The sequence below is a fragment of the Myzus persicae genome, unplaced genomic scaffold, assembly GCF_001856785.1.
Source record: "Myzus persicae strain clone G006 unplaced genomic scaffold, MPER_G0061.0, whole genome shotgun sequence".
Lineage (NCBI taxonomy): Eukaryota > Metazoa > Arthropoda > Insecta > Hemiptera > Aphididae > Myzus > Myzus persicae.
In genome coordinates, this window is record NW_019103603.1 from 789,472 (window position 1) to 801,838 (window position 12,367).

Genomic DNA, 12,367 nt, shown 5'->3' on the forward strand with positions numbered 1-12,367 from the left:
TACGTATGTTTTGGAAGTTGATAAAATATATCAAATTTTCATTTTTCATTGTTGCTGGCTGTGTATAGGAATATAGGTTCTATATTTGTATTTTTATTGTACACTTGGAGAACTAAAAAAAGTTTTGTTGGATACGGCTTACAATTAAATATATAAATTTGCAATAAATAAACATGTATAATACAAATCCTGCTAACCTGTATGTGAGTTAGCAGATATATTTCATTGTAGTTTATAGTATATAATATATAATTAATCGAACGTTGAAAATATCAATCAATGAATTTTATTGATTTAGATATGGATACTATCAGTGGACGCAGTAGACATGAATTTTTCCTTTTTTTAAATCTATACTCAAGTCATTGCTTTATTAGGCTAATAACTATTTGTTGGTTTTCATGAGTAAGAATTAGGAGTAGTTATAATGATGATAATACATTATTTCGTTTGATGTGACGTTTAAAAAAAAACAATTATGAATACACGGCGTTATAAGTAGGCAAATCAGGTACATCACTGCTATTAGTTTATACAATATTTTAATTTTTAATAATAATATAAAGCTGGTTTGGGAACACAGTAACTTATAAGTTATAACTAAGATTATGCAAAACAATTTTAAATAGATGACTAAATAACTCTTTTCTAATATTTTCTTAATTAGGCTGGATTTTTAACACTGTTAATGATAATAAAAATCACCATCAGGCATCAGTAAAATATAATTATTTATTAATAGTATTTAATTTAATTATTAATTGACAGTACTAACTTAAATATTGTATGCTGTGCACGATACTCATATTTATATATTTAATGAAGATAAAAAACAATGTGCACAGTTTTAACTCTGACTTCTAAATTAAAAATTAGTTTGAAACTTTTGATTTTAAGGTTAAAAAAAATCGGGAAATTATAAAACCTTTATTTACATACTTAGGATTGAATATTAATAATCCTTCTTGAATTCAGAATAGGTAATTACACAGTTTTAAAAAAGCGACTATAGTTGTTTCTCTGCAGAAGTAAACCACTCAAAATGTTCGCTTGTGGATTAATCACGTATATGAAGGATGTATGAACAATGTAAATAATTCAAATATAATAATTATGACAGGAACTCGTTTTAAAAATAAAAATAAAATACCATAGTTCTATTCAACCTTATTCAATAATAAATAATTATTGTTCGTGATTTATTACCAACATTTTCACGGTCAGTCTCACAGAATTCATCGAAATGTAATAATGATTTACACAGTTTGTGGAAGTTCCATGATACCTGCACATAAGCTATAATGTCAATATTTTGTTCCGTAAATACAAAATATTATTAATTAGTACTTGAATATGGCTAACAGTATCACTTAGTGTATATGATCCTGACGATAAAAATATTCCGAAAAGAATCATACGATGTTTTTTTTATTATTGTTTAAATAAATATCGTTTCTGTAATAATTATTAATTAAAATACTACGATATTATAAACTTGGATGTTAAGAGGATTGTATCAATAATATAACTAAAATTGTAGCTGATTCTACTATTTTGTCGTTTTATTGAAGTATGAAATACTTTATTCGACTCAGGATCAAAAATGTATTTGGGAAAATAAAACATAATTTTATCATAGCTTTTTTATCATTAATAAACACAATTTTATATATTAGATATAAAAATTAATTAGCATCATAGTATAACACAGGATTACTGGAACTTAAGATTTGAGAGTGTGATCTTAAACATTAAGTTATAATTTGTCGTTTTTTGTTTATACATTTTTTTATAGTGTACCTATGAAAGTTTTAATTACCACCGTGATCCGGCTTTTTAAATACCCTGTTATTATTTTACATTTTTAATACAATTTTTCTTTAAGAACTAAGCAATAACGACGTTTCTCGGAGACACTGATTGGTTTTATCGCATGCTGAAGATGCTATAAATTTCCACGTAATTATTTTAAAAGGTTTACGTTTGAACAGAATTAAATATATTGACTATGGATTTTCGTTTGTCTCTATATTGATTTGTATTTCTTAATGTAAATAAGACACTAAAACATGTATATTGTATACCTGTATATTACATAATAATACATTAATACATATACATCTCGAGTGTTCGAAGTTCAAAGAAAGAGAGAGACTTCTTTTTTACTATCAATAGAAAACTGTTTTATTTTAATGCGAAACATTGTTGTAGGTATGAAGCGTTTTATCACTTGTGTGTATTTTTACAATAAACTCGCATCGTATAAATTGAAATCGACTATTGATTGTTCCATGTAAAATTATATAGTTCTTACATTTATTTATTTTTCATGGAAAACGTCATAGTCTCTGGCTTGGTGATGGCAAGCATACCAATCTTGATTACGAACTAATGGTTTCAATAATCAGTCGCTATCTCGTGATGTTTGATCGATATATCAGCAACTAGGTCGCAACACACACCCTCCGAGACCAGAACAGTCTGAATACGTTGCAGTTTACGTACACAACGGTGGAACATGTTGGACGAGTCGTCGACAACGTCTACAATCACGACTTCAACTGCAACGATCTCCACTTCTGTTGTCGCAACGTCGTCGATAAAACCAAATGCTTCCATCACCACCGGAGTAGGTTCGCAAACGGCCGTCACAGCATTGTCCTCGGCGACTTCAACTTGCACGGCCGCAGCCATAGCTGATGCTTTTGACATATTCGATCATAGTGGGAACAGGACCATTGATGTACGTGAACTTGGCACAGTACTCCGTTATTTGGGTAAGGTAGTAGAGACATCATATAAACTAACGATTGGGGATCAGTACAGAAATACTGGAGAGAGAGAGGAGAGAGATAAGTTTGTCATAGAAATATAGAGTAGTAAAGACCACGTCGTATTATAATGTACAAAGTGATTTTTGAACAGTTGACATATTTTTCAAGGTTAATGTTTTTGAAAAAAAATATTTTTATCGTTAAAAAGTGTTTAAGTTTTTGCTTTTTTAAATGTACCCTTTTTTATTACAATTTCTAAGAAGAATATTTTTTGGAAGAAATTTAATTTTGAATTCGTAACAGTTATGAAGCTACTAGTTATGAAGTTTAGTTATGAATATAATTGTATGCATACTTAAAGGCAATTAAGCAGAGAACCGGGGAAGAGTGAAATATATAGGTATTGGCAACAAAGGGCCTAGACGGTTCATATGCTTAAAAAAAAAAGAAAAGAAAGCGGGGCTCCATTTTCGGAATAACTTTGCCTAAATAATGCCTTTCACTCTGCCTATTAAAATTTTATTGTTTTAATACATATTATAACTAATTTATCATAGAGTTTCAAAATATTTACTTTTTATACATCATAATCACGTGGACAAATAATAGGATTTAAAATATGAAATTAAAAATATATGATGTCGCTAAAAAAGGAAAAAATATCACTATAAAAGTTGTAACATTTTTTTTTTCATACTATATTTAAACTAAAAAAAAATCATCAACATAATGCAGAGAAAAAAACTAAAAAAGTTTCAAATGTATAAAATAAATAGGTCAAAAACTCAAAAAGCATCAATATTTTGAAAATATTATTATGTTTAGAACATGTTAGTTTAAGATTTTGTTTCAAAATTTCGAGTAGTTACGGTTATTCCTTTTTGATTTAAAAACAAAAACAAATATATATTATATTGTATTCGAAAACTATATACTCCCCTTTTCCACTGTTTTTTGTAAGTTATCTCAACTATTTTTAAAATAATTAACTATTTTTTACTTTTTATACCTTATTAAATTGTAGATTATGAAAAAAATATGTAGAAAACATTTTGTCTTACCTTGGTCAAAATCTAAGCTCAATTTTATATGATTATACAATTATAGTATAATGTTACCAACTATTCTATATTATTTGAACAAAATTGTTTTTTGTATTTAAGTTTTCAAATATTTAGTATTGAATGATATAAAAATGATATTTGGAAATATAGAACATTTGAGTACCCAAACAAATAATAATAACTAATGCATATCAATTTAATTAATATATCCATCTACACTAGTTTTAGGTTAATTGTCTTAAAGATTGTACAGATATTTTTGATAAATATTGTTTTATAAAAATTATAGAATGATTAAAATGTTTACTTGGGATGACTTACAGTTAAATAATAATATGTCTAGGGTAAAAACGAATCTGTGTTAAGCTGTCAGTAAACATCACTGATCTACCATGACATACGAGTATGCGACGTCCTTAACTTTTGTTTACTGATTGAAAACTTATTGTATGTAACAAAGACGTATTTAGAACGTAAATAACAAGTGATGTGGATTTAATATTGGCCTAAGTATAATCTTATACCAAGCAATGTATGCGCAGTCATTGACATGACTTCAGGCCATAGATCGGGTTATAGAGGTAATGCGGTACTGTGAACTGTAAAAGCAATATATTATAATATGGAATTCTAAAATTCATACATATAGGTATTATCTTTTGTGATTTATCGCTGTGTCCAGTGGATCGTGTGATGGATTTATATATTAATATGCAAGCCTTTTTTTTTGTAGTATTAATAACTCCACCTTTACCAATACATTGAAGGGAATAAATAAATGTATCAATGGAAAGGTTTTGGTCGAGTAGAATTAAATGAAAAAAACAGTTTATACATATTATGTGGTTATTGATGCAGGTAAAAATATACGATAATTAAAATACACCCAATGCCAAACAGTAAAATTTAAAGAATGTCATAGTAAGGTAATGCAAAATACATTATGTAGTAACCTAACCAATTTATATGACAAAAGAAAATTATAGGTATTCCCATACCTCCATATTAAATTATTTAAACGAATACAATGAGAAGAAAAACAAACGCCGATACCGAAACTCTATGTGTTCTCGGAAACTCAATATTTTAGAGCGTGTTGATTTTATAATTAAAATGGTTTTTCTGGTCGAATTTCGATCAATGAAAGATAATATTAGTATTAACTAATGAAATTCGTGAAAGCTACGAGAATACAACATTGTGTTGATATAATATAATTAATAGATTCATAAATATTGCAGTATTTTTAAAATGATCACAGGTTACGTACCGTCGCAGGCCGACTTGAGGGAACTCGCAGTAAACGTTGAAGATCACGAAGCGACCGGTACCGTACATCTGGCGGCATTTTTACCGTATGTTGAAAACGCCATTAGTGAATACAAGTGAGATGGAATTGAAATTCTATTGATATTTTAATGTGAATGCAAAACAATAAACAAATATGCAAATTTATTTTTATATTGTTGATGTTTGAAAATGCAATATAATAATGGCAGAGAATGATGCATAAGCATTTGATAATTGAAAAACACTCAGATATATGTAATATGGACAGGCGATAGACTGTCATTATATGTGTGTATTAATGTATTATAACACCAATTAAAATTGAAACGTACCAACAAATTTGAAATCAGTACGATTCATTGCATCGACAATTGTTTTATTATTTTATATTATACAAGTTTTTTTGGAATTCTACAATTTTAATTAGGTTTTCGAGAATATAAGGACCTTGATGTTTTTTTAAGCTGAAAACTATTTCACCTCAATTTCTTTTTTCTGTTTCTGGTCTCGGATATTTTACATATTATTTATTTTATTTTTATTGGCACTTAGAATTAGAAAAAAAAAAGTTTTTAATCAACTTCATACTGCACAGATTACATGTAATATTTTATATGCTCATAGAACTAAATTATTTATACCTACTCACTGTTTGCAATTTTGTGTGAATATATTAAGGTTCAAATTAATTAACAGAAATTAGCGCATTGAAACCTTAAGTGATTAATTGGTTGCATACACATATCTGAATACATTTCTGATAAACTAATGCAAGAGAGAAAACATTTAATTTTTACTAAACTCTACCTAAAAGAAATTTATTTTTACACTATGAACCGGTGACACCAGCGGAACTAGTTTCCTATGATTTCCCGGTGCTGCCATTGTTTATTAATACAAATACTTTACACTTGATATACAATAAACAATTGACATGCAATATTACAATGTAATATACATTATGCATATGCATATTATATAATTGCTCTTGTGGACTGATTTTTCGGATTTTCCTTTATTTTTTCACTTTATGTTATCAACAACATCTTCTAGCTGTGCAGATAATTAAAATGTAGTAAAATAGTATAGAACTTCAGAATAAAGTTGATATTTGCTATAGTTTTTTTTCTAGTATAAACAATTGATATTAGATCTATTAACATAACGTTAATAAACTTGATTTTAACTTGTTGTTCATCTACAACTATTTAGTAAAGTTATTGTTCTATAATATAATTTGATCGGTATTTATAAGTGTTCTACAACGACAAAAAACGGTATTTATTTTTTGAAAGAAAATACAGAAGACAAATAGTATATCTTAAATAACAGATTATGACGTTAAAAATTTTCCACCATTATCTTTGGTACACAAAGAGATACTGCGCAAAATGACACCGGTATAATCAATCAAAATATTGTCGGCTTCATAAAAATTTGTTGTTTTTTTCTCTCTCGCAGAATTTCGATACTTGCCATTGATTAAGAGTAACTTTTGCAAACCAAAACTAGAATTAAAACCTAACGAAAACATTTTTGAGAACCAGAATTAAAAAAAAATAAAATATACCATGCATCTGGTATACGCTGCACTGCAAACCACGATTCGAAGTTAATAGTTATAATAGTTATATTGTGCGATTATCTTATAACAGATATCAGCCGGCATCGGCGTCCGAACTTCTTAGCGCATTTCGTGCCTTGGACCCAGAGCGGACTGGAACTGTGAGCCGTGAGTGCATGGAGTCGGCCCTCCGTCACGATGGAGAACCTTTCGAGGACGAAGAACTGGAAGAAATGATGTCTGCCGCCACCATCGAAACGGCTGCTGGTGGTACCGTCATACCGTACGAGCTCTACATCAATAAAATCTTGGTGAGTGTACTCTCGGCACTGTTCAATTTTTGTTTCGTATCTCACCGACATGACCATAATATGTTTACTTATATGATTTACATATTAGTATATTATGAATGTGTATATATTAATGTATGTAATAGTACACTGTCTAGGTATTAGGTACACGAGTGATCTATCATGGGAATATTATATTGCAGGCCAAAATACCTGTTTAAATGTTTCAAAGTTAAGACTAAATAATTGATGTGACATTTTTTGAAAAAGCTCTCAAATGATGAAGGTGGTATGGTTATAGACGACTTAACACACTCTAGTTTTATAATGGGTGTGATATATATAAATTTAAAAAAATGTAATATACTTATGTCTGATTCAAAATATCTAACAAATAGTACTACGTTAGTAGGTACCATATTGTATTGTTAATTTAGGTAAATCCAATTACAAAATTATGTAAAAAAAACTGTTTCGCGTGAAAAAACAATTGGGCTACAGATAAGAAACTATACCTTAATCATGAAATAAGAAAAACTTTGCTCCTACAACATATTTTTTATTTTTTAAATAATATGGGAAAGAATAAAAATGCCTAGTTAAATATAAAATCACCCCTTTTTATAGTGAAAGTTTGGTTCCTTATTAGAATTATAGCTAGCATGAAACGATTATCAACAAACTATTTCTGATGTGTTTGTTATTTGGTCTTGCTCTTAAGAACATTCACGCCATTGTAAATAATTGTAAATAAGCATGTATACTTTTAATTAAAATAATTTTGTTTGTACACTTAAAAACTATGTTTATCATTATGCTTTGATTTTTTACTCAACGTGCGTAATGTAGAGAAAACAAACAATATTACAGTTATTATAATATTTAAATAAATCATAGTCCTTGTCTTATTTCAGGTCGTTGCCGTTCTCATAAAAATGTTTATAAATATTTATTAAGATATATTCTTCTTTACAAACATATTTGTATGAATCAGATGAATTATCAAGCTGAATACCTCGTTTTCCTCCGTGTGTAGTTTTATTTTGTGACAAAACCTATATACTAAATACGCTGTATAGGTGTACCTATTTCGGTTTGAGCGTATAACAGTTACCAGAAAAATTTACGTCAGTGTACCTATCTTTATAAAATAATTTGACATAGATGGGCAACCACTAGTTACGGATTTGATTTAGCACTTGGTATATTTTTAACATGGTTTAAACTACTGACTATCTAAAGTTTTTTGATATCTCTAAAAACAATCTCTGAGATTTTCGTCAAATTCAATTCGGTAACTTACTGCACACATTAATTTGGTTTTAAGATATAGTTTCATTATTCGAGGCCATAGCGTGACGATTTGATGCATGCATGCTTGTACTTGATATGACTGAGTTACCAATGGCGAACAATTATTATAAACAAAAAAAAATTTTCAATTTCTACAGTGAATTTTAAGATCCCTGTTTCAAAATCTCTTTAAAATATTAATATTGGAAAATCCTTTATTATTCCACATTTATGTCATTATAGAAATCACTATTTAAGATTCCAAATTCGCACCTTTTGTAGTTTAAGAGATGTAGCGACGTGACAGTGAGTGATTACGTGAGTGATATTTTTTGGCTTATATATAGATACTGGCGATTTGTCTTTTTTGGGAGTTCAAGTTGGTACTAAAGAATTAATGTACTGTCAATGAATTATTTGCTTTTTTTGTGAATAAAAACAACACACCTATTATTTTAGTGCAAATTCTAAATCAAATATTGAAAAACCAACTATGCTAACATATAAATCGTGTGAAATAATTCTAAACATGGGTGAAAAACCAAAACATAGGTCAAAAACTTGTAAATAATAATTTTTAAAATGTACAAGTATTTTAATCGATTTGTATAATAATATACAAATATATTGATCTGAAAGTAATTATAATTATAAATAATACTGAAATTATATTGATAAGCTAATAGCTATACAATTTTACATTAGTTTAATATTAAAGTAAGATTCAACATTGTGTGTAAATGTGGATTCGTATGACTATGATAATATTCGTATCATTTGTATCAAGAACAAAAATGATGATAATTATAATATGCTCAACATTTTAATAAAATAATTGGGAATTAATAAAATATCAAATAGCCTGATAGGTCATCAGGAAATTTTTGGGGGCCATTAAAATTAAATATACCTACATGTTTATCCAAAAATAAAAAGAAGGTAAAATCTGAAAACTTATTAAAACCATATTTAATTCATCATCAAAAATAACTTTGTTTAAAAAATAATTTTTTTTCGCTGACCAACATTTGGGGTCTTCTGATGTATTACAAATATCAAATATTAATTTTATCGGTTAACAGGGTGTAGTTAACCACGCTCATAGACTGATACTGTGCTGTTGCGTTATTGGACGTATTTTATTTTGCTTTGAGAATAAATAAGTGGCTTATAGATTTATACCTATCCCCAGATAGCTTAGGTATAAATAAAATGCATAGTGCGTTTTCAAGTACATTTTAGTTTAGAGATACAAGTTTTAATTTTATATTACATGTTCAAAATTAACGCCCTTGCCATTTATCTACAACTACCATGGAAACACCAGACACAATTTATAAAACATTTATCCATCAATCTTAGAGAACAGTAATACAAAACAACTACCAACATTTAGTTGGTAAGAGAGGTGATGGACTAAGGGAGATAATGAGAAAGTAAACACAAAGAAAATCTAAAACACACATGTATTGTATTGTCACGAGACACTGATTTCATAACAATATTGTACAATGGATTTTGAAATAAATACAAACAATATGACAACTTAGTTTATGACAAGTAGGTATATAATTGTATAAATTTATGATTAAAAAAAGTTCTATGAGAGCTATATTAAAATATTTAAAGCTTTTCAATTTAAGCCATAATATACAACTTTTATTTAAAATCAAAGAATCAATCTGAAACTAGACCTTTTATGGTTTTAATTATTTTTTTCTGTCCTATTCTTTTAAATGTTATGTTACTCATTTTTTTTTATTCAATCCTCTCAAATATTTTTTACTTAACAATTATTTACGTATTCATATATGCATTGTATTTATAACAAAACGTAATGCCCATATAAATAAAATGAACTAAGTGAAATGATGGATCAAGTGATAAACTTTCAGATTTTTAAACTAAACAAACATACAGAAAATTTAATAATACTATTTATTTGACTACCTGCAAGTTTCAATTAGGAAAAGCATTTTTTTTTCTAAAAAGCTGTTAAAATAATTAAATATCGATGAATATTAGCGAAGTGGTGTCAATATGATAAATTGTACTCCAAATAAAAATAGCAGTTAGTTGAGTAACTCTAAGTGGAGTTTGATTTGAAATCCGAGTAATATATTAACTTTTAGTTACATGAATATCTACACTGAAACACGATGCATTATTTTTTCTTTGGTCTCGGTTCACTAATGTTCATAAAATAATCACTTCTCAATTTATAGTACACACAAAACATGTCCTACATTTTTACTCAAGTAGATTTACACTATAATATAATAAGTTATGCACAAAATGTTAGATGGCAATTATTAAAATAGATAGAATCGTTGTTGAACCTCTGAAGTCTGATAGACATTGGCATGGCCGTAGGAATAGGACTAGGTAAACGCATTTACGAGTGATGTAAAAATAAAACATTTTCAAAACTAAAATTATTAGAAAACCAAGTTTGAAAATAATTTATTGGTTTATCATTTTGTATATTATACCATCAATAGTAAAGTAAAAAGATTGAAAATACGTAACTAGCATGCTATACAGTGTTGACTTGTGAGTTGTGGGTGAGTCACTATATTTTTTTTATCAAATAAGTAAATTCCAATTCAATGAAAAATGTCATTACGTACTAAAAACTATGTTGAGGGAAGATGATTTGTCAGCTAATATTACTATGCATATTTCATGTAATGATTTTTGATATTGCTAATAAGATAATTAATTTTATTTTTAGTTATATAGTAGGTTGATTTAATTTTTACATACAACATTGCTTACAACTTGCTTAACTTTTGATTCAATACCATTTTAACTTAAAGTAGGGCTTCACTTATTACTGTAGAATGGTGAAAAGGTTCGTATATTACATTTTATTAATCTAAATGTTTAAAAACATGTATACCACGTACAATAATATACTTAAAAGTTTAGTTTGAATATTATCTAGTTTGCCCAAATTTGAACTTAAAATGTCTATGAAAAAAATCCCTGCTATGTATGTTTAATATTTGAAAATAGCTAAAATAACAACTAAATTTAAATTAAAAACCTTGAATCAATAACAAATAATTTGTTATCAATATTTATACAAACAAAATGCCAAACGTTTATAAATAAATAGCTCAAAAATAGCTAACATATTTGAAAGTGAATACCTACAGTTATGTGTTTTTGGATTACAATCGGAAAAGAAAATCGTTCGACGAGAAATCCTTAATTTAAGGGTGAATATCCTATGACGTAAGAGTTTTGTGGAAAAATTACAGTTTTTCCCTAATTTTTATTTTTATTTTTCCTTGTTATTAAGGAAAGTACTCAGACTTTTGTTTTGTCCCCTTTCAAAATATCAACTAGATTTGTTTCCTTACTAGAGTAAAAATATTGAGGATGGAAATCTAAGCATTTTGACTTACCAAAAGGTGATGACTAACACAGAAGAAAAATAAAAATAATACACCATTGTAAAATCAATATATTCATTGTTCCGTTTGGAATCTAAAATTGAGGTACCACGTGTGCTGCATATAATCAGGTAACTCACGTGGCCACGTGTGACGTGTAACACATATTCTATTGTTATATCGTTATTCGTTACGTCATTAAGCTGAATGTCAATAACATCATGTTATAAATGTTATATAAATAATAACTAAAAAAAAAATAAAACAAACACTATATTAACTCTTAGTAATTATTTAAGTACCTAGTTTATCTTTAATAACATATTTTTTTTTTCAGGTGACCAAATGGGATACAGAACAGTATGGTAGTAATACCACGACTATTACTACCACTAACTCAAAAATATCGAATAGAAATAATTAATCAATAATATTAAACTTCGTACATATTTTCAAATTTAAAAAAAACACATTTTTAACAAGTAATTCTTAGATTTATTTATTAGTGTTCACTAATGTATTGTAAATAACAGTGTACCCACATTAAAATATAATATTTAAATAAAAGTAAACACTTCTTGAAGACATTGTCCGTTGATTCTAAACACTTGAAATATCATAATCGCTAACCGGGTCATAAGGAAGATTAACAGAAGACACAATTAAGTTTTAACTAGTTATACTATAACGT

The 12,367-nt window shown here is 27.7% G+C and overlaps 1 protein-coding gene across 1 annotated transcript; it reads left to right on the forward strand.

Moving 5' to 3' along the window:
- Nucleotides 1–2,459: 2,459 nt before the first annotated feature.
- Nucleotides 2,460–12,152, forward strand: LOC111034900 (EF-hand calcium-binding domain-containing protein 2-like). Its single transcript, XM_022316322.1, has 4 exons — nt 2,460–2,777; nt 5,100–5,223; nt 6,784–7,003; nt 12,014–12,152. The coding sequence occupies exons 1-4, from the start codon at nt 2,519–2,521 to the stop codon at nt 12,098–12,100; spliced, it is 690 nt and encodes a 229-aa protein (XP_022172014.1). The 5' UTR covers nt 2,460–2,518; the 3' UTR covers nt 12,101–12,152.
- Nucleotides 12,153–12,367: the final 215 nt, after the last annotated feature.